General features: G+C 42.4%; 2 protein-coding genes across 3 annotated transcripts; one reads left to right on the top strand and one right to left on the bottom strand.

Annotated features, from left to right (window-relative positions):
- Positions 1–1,071: 1,071 nt before the first annotated feature.
- On the top strand, positions 1,072–3,747 carry LOC134454981 (uncharacterized). The gene is made up of 3 exons (XM_063206059.1): positions 1,072–1,623; positions 2,264–2,419; positions 3,068–3,747. Exons 1-3 carry the CDS (start codon positions 1,251–1,253, stop codon positions 3,394–3,396), a joined length of 858 nt encoding a protein of 285 aa, XP_063062129.1. The 5' UTR covers positions 1,072–1,250; the 3' UTR covers positions 3,397–3,747.
- A 162-nt stretch (positions 3,748–3,909) lies between these two features.
- LOC134454980 (uncharacterized) lies at positions 3,910–6,561 on the bottom strand. Of its 2 annotated transcripts, XM_063206057.1 has the most exons (4): positions 5,660–6,561; positions 4,725–4,877; positions 4,540–4,636; positions 3,910–4,431 (listed from the first exon to the last, which is right to left on the bottom strand). In XM_063206057.1, the coding sequence occupies exons 1-4, from the start codon at positions 6,184–6,186 to the stop codon at positions 3,979–3,981; spliced, it is 1,230 nt and encodes a 409-aa protein (XP_063062127.1). In that variant the 5' UTR covers positions 6,187–6,561; the 3' UTR covers positions 3,910–3,978. The 2 variants fall into 2 exon arrangements, with proteins under 2 accessions (XP_063062127.1, XP_063062128.1); XM_063206058.1 differs by lacking the exon at positions 5,660–6,561 and having other exon boundaries at positions 4,725–5,076.
- Between the last annotated feature and the right edge of the window lie 21 nt (positions 6,562–6,582).

The following is a 6,582-nucleotide window of genomic DNA, read 5'->3' as shown; positions in this document are numbered from 1 at the left end:
GCTCTCTGACTCTCTCTCTCTCTCTCTCCCTAGTGGTTACGCTCACTGACTCTCTCTCTCTCTCTCTCTCTCTCTCTCTCTCCCTCTCTCTCTCTCTCTCTCTACCCATCGGTCAGGCTCACAAATTCTCTCTCTCCATTACCCTTTTTTTATTGTTCCTCTCGCTACCTAGAGGTTGTAGTCACAGACTCTCTCTCTTTTTTTTATTCCTCTCTCTCTCTACCAAGCGGTCACGCTTAATGACTCTTTTTCTCTCTCTTTCTCTCTGTCTCTCTCTCTCTCTCTACCTAGAGGTCATGCTGGATGACTCTCTCTCTCTCTGTCTCTTTCCTTTTTTCAGTCCGGTTACGCTCACTGACTCTCTCCAACCCCCTATCTTTATGCCTCTACCTCTCTTTCTCCCTTTTTTCTTCCTCCCTCTCTTTTCTTGTCCCTCTTTATTTCTTTGTTTCTTCATCTAGATCTCTCCCTCCTCCTCCCTCTCCATCTTCATCCCTCTCTCTTTTAGTCCCACGCTCGATCTCATCTGATTAAATCCAATGTTTTGTTGCAAAGTAAACAGGCCTTGTGCAGCGGTGTAGTCTACTTTTTTGAAGTGGGTATACTGCATATTCGAGCATTTTTTGGAGTGGGTATACTGTATATATTTATGCTATTCTAAATAATGGATCAATCAATTTTAAGTGGGTATACTGAAGCCCCTAGAATTTATACGACGTATACCCACGTTCTACGTAGACTACACCACTGGCCTTGTGTGGTCAGCAGACATGCCTACCTGCCATAGTCATATTCAACACATGTAAAATCGAGCGTTCTAGCATTCCTAGTAGTCGAGAGCTGCTGCCTATTGTATTCATTGTCACAAGTGTTCTATAGCAGCTAATCAACTCTGCTTGCTCCTCATTAGGCGTGTATATATGGACACATGTAATCCGATTAAACGCACATTTAAGCCACTTACACGTGTAAAGAGATTATATATGCGTCATGTAAACTGTCAAATAATCTCTTTAAATATAAGCGGGTTATATATTTAAGCCGATTCTAACAGGTGGTTTACGCCGTTCATATAATCCGATTGGAGGAGGAAACTCCCCATGTATACAGGCGCACCTGGATAAACCGATTATTAGAACCTTTTTTGTGTTACTGCGCAAGTGTGAGGGCGCGCGAGATAAGGTTAATAAACAACGAATTGTGTCATTTAACGGCAGATAACAGCATTGGTCAGTCACAGTGTAATTAAAATGGCAGCAGCTGTTAAAAAAAACAAAAATTGGTCGGGGGAAGAGACGTTGTTTTTGTTGAAAACCCTTCAAGAACAAAATATAATGGCTAAGCTAGATGGGAGGAAGGTGAGGAATGTCGAGATTTTTAGCGACGTTTATACAGCATTGAAAGAGGCCGGTTTCGACCGGTCGGTTGATCAAATCAAGTCAAGATGGAAAGCGCTGAAAGCCTCATACTCCAACGCCAAAAGGCAAAATAGCAAAAGTGGATCAAGCCCGGCTAATTTCGCCTACCAAAAAGAAATGGACGATATTCTTGGAGGCAGACCCCTTTCAGACGTCAGCCATGGTGTTGATGTCGGGTTTGAGGAGGAGGAGATCAATGTTACCAGTAAGTAGCCAAAGATATGTTTCTATTTGTGTAGCAGTATCTCGTAGAGATGGGTCTATTAATGTAGGCTACATGTGTAGCCTGAGGCTACAACACCCTGTCTTTACCAAAGTTCCTGTGTCACCACAACCTACCACATTTTTAATTTGCCCATACAATTAATAAAATCAAACACATTACATCCAACTGTCCTACCTGAAATAGTCGTGTCGCGACCACAGAAAAAGCTCACAATTACGTCAAACTAATCCACTTTGTTTACTGAGATGAAGCAACTGCTGATGCTAGCATCATCCTCACCAACTTCTGTCCCATGAACAGTACAGTACAATCCTTTCAGTTTATAAGTTTCTTTGGCAGATGCCATTTTAACGTGTATTACGTTTTGTACAGAAGAGGCGTTGTGTTGCATCACAGCAAGCATAACATTAATAGCAAGTCGCTGTGTCCTGGTTGCATTGGTTTTGCGTTTTGGCTTTCCGTTTCCACGTAGCAGATATTTAATATCCAGGTTTAAAAAGCAGGAGAAAAAAGTATCCTGCTACATGGAAACAGCACCTAAGAATGGGTCTATAACATACATGCAACAAAACAGACAAGGCCAATTATTGTTATCCCATTTTTTTTATGACTGGTCTAGGTTTGGAGGAATCTGAAGAGGACGCCAGCGACCTGGACACCAGCCAACTGTCAGTGCCAGCTGACAAAGAGGTGGAACAGGCGGTGCAGTGCAGTGCATCAGACAACATCCATCCTACTACTACTACTACTACCAATGCCAAAGCCAGCAGAAAGAGTGGGTACATCTACTTTATCTACAGCTCCAGGCCACTTTATTAGAATAGTGTGAAAAAGTTTATTTATTTTCATAATTCCATCAATAATGTTAAACTGTCATGTATTATAGATTCATGGCCCAGTTTTTTTTTTTTTTAAACTATTCCAATCATCCAACTGTTTGTTTTTACATATTTTGTACATGGGAGTTATGGTTATTATCACCTGGTGATTCATTTATAATGGGGTTTCATTTCTGGTAAATTAGAATTAAACTGGTGAGTTAACACCAAAACGTGGCATGGAAATCTACAGGGTACAGGGCTTTTTCTAGGAATTTTTGCCATGAGGGAGCATCATGGCAGGTTGCGGGCCCCCGTGACTGAGAAATTTACTTGGAGCGCTCAAAAAAGTAATTTATATATTAAAAATAAAAGAAGTAGGGTATGAGGGCGCACCCGCAGAGGTATGAGGGTGGAGCGCCCCTATTTCCCTGTTCAGAAAAAGCCCTGGGGTATATTGAAGAGTGAAGGGTGAGTCACCAGGTCAACAAACAAGAACAGCTGACAGCAAAGCATCAAGGATATCTTATCTGGGCTTCCATAACTCCCATGTACTGTTTCTGCCATTGACTTCAATGTATTTTTCTCTTTTACTGTCTTTCTAGGACCAAGCCCAGCTTCGTCAACGTATGAAAAAGCCATGCGCACCTGGGGCACAGAGTATCAGAGCTGGGCTGAGCAGCAACAGGAACGAAGACAAGAAAGGGAGGAAAGAATGCTGCAGAGGTTTATGGAGGAAAGCAACCGATCCAATGAACGTTTGGTGGCGCAAATCTTTGAAGGATTAAGAAGCATCATCCCACCTCAGCCAATGGCATACCCGGCACCTCCAATGCCCTATCAACACCACCAGGCACACAGTTCAGCTACTTCCCAGAGAAACCCAATTCATGGTGATTACTCACTTTATGACATGGATAGCTGGAATTCATAAAATACAACAGACATTCATGTCATACACACACGATAACAGTAATTGAAGTTCATTAAATATAGAAGTATTGAATTAAAATACACATTTAAATGTGACCCTTAAATGTGTCCTTGTTTTACTACTAGCCAGGTTCCAATGTAGTTGTGCATAATGTACACACTATAACAGCTCGACCAGGGGTGTCAAACTCAAAGTGAATAAGGGCCAAAATCACGCAATACTCATAGTTTTCAAACAAAATATTTCCGGCCATCGTATATGGTAGTTCAGATGTGCCAGCACATTTTGTGTTGTGTATGAGTGTGAGCCGTTTCATTGGCCTGTGCCCACTCATATTCCTGTGATACACCAAATTTCATGTTCAACTCTTGTTACGCTAAAGCTATAGTATATGTAGGCCCACTGTAATACACATTGGAAATGACCTCGCAGGCCGAATAAAATTACTCAGTAGGCCAGGTTTGGCCCCTAGGCCTGGGTTTGACATCCCTGAGCTAGAAGACTGAAGAAGAATGCTGCAATGAGTAATAGAGGAAAAAAAAACAATTGATGGTTCATGTGAGAAATGAAGTGCTTTGTTTATTAATGCTGCTGTGTGCGCAGTGGATAGCACCTGGCCATGTAAGCAGTTACTGCCTCTCGACTTCCACCATCATTACCGCTTTCCCTGGTATTTTCCTGAGTGGTGGGCTGAGGATAGCGGGGGTCAAATGTGTCCTCAATCCAATTGGTGTGGGGTGCATCTTTTTCTATAACGCAAAAGTTATGGAGTGCACAGCAGGTTGCTATCACTTTCGGGGTGAAGGTGAAATGGAACTCGCTCTGCTTCAGCAGCACCCTCCACCTGGCCTTCAACATTCCAAAAGTGTTCTCCACACCCACCCGAGCAGGACTTAAATGTAGGTTGAACGACAACTGTTCTGGTGTCAATGCTGGGGAGTGTTTGTAGGCCTTCACCAACCACCTCAGCAAAGGATAGGCAGGGTCTCCAATGATTAGCAGAGGGACTTCCTGGCCCTCAATTGTCTTCACACACTGTAACAGGGGAATATAAATCAAATTATAATTCAGCACAGACAAACCCAGGTCAGTGCCTTAGTTGTTTACATGTACAGTGTTATCTATTTTTATGCATAGTCTTACTTGAGGTAGCAGATGCATTCTTTTGAAGAGATCCGATTGGCTGAGCACATTTGAGTCATGTGCACTTCCGGGCATTTTGCAGCTGATGCTCCAGAATCTGAGAACATGTATGTCAATTTAAATTGTTGAATGTAATGGCACAGACACACATAAAAAATAAAACCGATTACCACATATTTTCTTACCGACATCGGTCATCAACGACGGCTTGCAGGACATATGAGGGCCAACCTTTTCTGTTGACGAAATCCCTATACCCATCTGAGGGAGGAAGGATGGGGATGTGTGTGCCGTCAATTAGTCCCATGATCTGAGGTATGTGGTATGCAGCCTCAAATCTGAAGGGGGAGATTAGAAATCAACAACAAAATTTACAGCATTATGTAAATTCATTAGGTACAGTATATTATAATAATGTCATGTAATGAAATGAATGACCTATGCAAAACAAGTGTGCAGTAGACATGTAGTGTGTGTGTGTATGTCCAGTCAGATGTAGGCCATGAAATAATGTCCACAGCTCAGAGGTCAACGATTTGATTTGAAATGCCACAAGAGGGCGCAACAGCACACACAATTGTCATTTATCAATCGTCCAATTTTGATCGACTTGACTTGCCGTAGTCTACTTCTGGTATTTCCTGTGGTGTCAACTGCGATCCCAACTGTTGCGGCAGTAAAGAAAGCTTCCGTATTTCTTTTCCAGTAAATAATCCTAAAGGCTAAAGGTGAAAACTTTCTCCCGAATGCATCGACAGCACAACTCTGCAGTGAACATCAACAAAGTGTATGTAGCCTACTAAGTCTATACGTTATTCCGCTGTATGCGACTGTTCTCAGTATCATATGGCATGTCACTACTTTCTTTGCAGTGTGGTTTTTAACACCATAGTAATGAATATGATTGAGGTGTTCTGTTATTTGTCATGTTTGATCCTGGGTGGCTTATTGGCATACTTGACTTGTTGTTGGGCTAGCAGCTAGGTTGGTGTTCTGCAATTTGGCATGTTTTAGTGATCCTGGATGGCTTGGCATGGCTACTTGACTTGTCTGTGGACTAGCAGCTAGGTTGGTGTGTGTGGATGTGTGTATGGGTCTGAAAGGAACGGGTGTAGATTACCTTCTGGCGATCTCTGATGCCTCTTCGTCTGTTGGTCTTCGGATGAGCTCTTTTATTGGACCCTCGACCATACCGACACAGAACTGATACACGAATTTCTTTACTGTTGACTTGTGAATGCCGAATTGGTTGGCGATAAGGCGATACTCGCCACAGCTACCTAATTTGTATAGCACCACTGCTACTCGCATCAACAGTGGAATAGGTGCCCTGACGGTGGTCGCTGCTGGTGCCATATAAGGAGCCATTATTTCGCACAGCTTATGGAAGGACCTCCTGGTCATCCTGAAGTTTTCCACCCACTCGCTGTCAGTGTATTCGTGTAAAACAATGGTATACCACCAATGTTGGCTCCTCACCCTCATCCACAACGACCTGGTCCTTGGTTGGGGAACAGGGATTGCAGGTAATGGCAGGCCTATTGCCTCTTCCCTGCGTAACATGTACCACAGCGCCACAAACCTCCGAAAATGTATAATTTGTATAACATTAATTAATAAACAAAAAGTAACCGAAATCATATCCATTTTTACTAAACAAACGAGGGCAACATACGAGACCAATAGGCTATAGTTCTGCTAGTCAGTTGGTGAAAAACGGCTAAAAACAACCTGACAGCTTCGCGTGACCAAATGGATTGTGCGTGCGAGTCCTACTCATACTCGTGATTTTTTTTTTTTTTTTAAGAAAAAAAACAGCACCTATTTTTGTACCTGTAAAGCAAACTGCTCCGACCTACTGCAACATTTGTTGCAACAAATCCTATCGGATTATATTGATGTAACATGTAAACTCAGAAGAAATGTAATCTCTTTATTTGGGGCTCATGTATACAGTTCGGTCGAATTCTAATAAACCGATTACATTTAATCTCTTTATACGTAACGTGTCCATATAAACACGCCTATTGATTAGTTTCAAAT

The sequence above is a fragment of the Engraulis encrasicolus genome, chromosome 9 (genome assembly GCF_034702125.1).
Source record: "Engraulis encrasicolus isolate BLACKSEA-1 chromosome 9, IST_EnEncr_1.0, whole genome shotgun sequence".
NCBI classification, from domain to species: Eukaryota; Metazoa; Chordata; class Actinopteri; order Clupeiformes; family Engraulidae; genus Engraulis; species Engraulis encrasicolus.
Note: the sequence above shows the minus strand (reverse complement) of the source record. Positions and strands in the feature narration are given on the sequence as shown.

Excerpts from the sequence above, each read along its gene's own strand:
- LOC134454981 (XM_063206059.1), top strand. The coding sequence starts at position 1,251 with ATGGCAGCAGCTGTTAAAAAAAACAAAAATTGGTCGGGGGAAGAGACG. Across the intron at positions 1,624-2,263 it reads GGAGGAGATCAATGTTACCA|GTTTGGAGGAATCTGAAGAG; the intron begins GTAAGTAGCCAA and ends TGACTGGTCTAG. Across the intron at positions 2,420-3,067 it reads TGCCAAAGCCAGCAGAAAGA|GACCAAGCCCAGCTTCGTCA; the intron begins GTGGGTACATCT and ends CTGTCTTTCTAG.
- LOC134454980 (XM_063206057.1), bottom strand. The coding sequence starts at position 6,186 with ATGGATATGATTTCGGTTACTTTTTGTTTATTAATTAATGTTATACAA. Across the intron at positions 4,878-5,659 it reads GCATCAGAGATCGCCAGAAG|ATTTGAGGCTGCATACCACA; the intron begins GTAATCTACACC and ends CTCCCCCTTCAG. Across the intron at positions 4,432-4,539 it reads GAATGCATCTGCTACCTCAA|TGTGTGAAGACAATTGAGGG; the intron begins GTAAGACTATGC and ends CCCCTGTTACAG.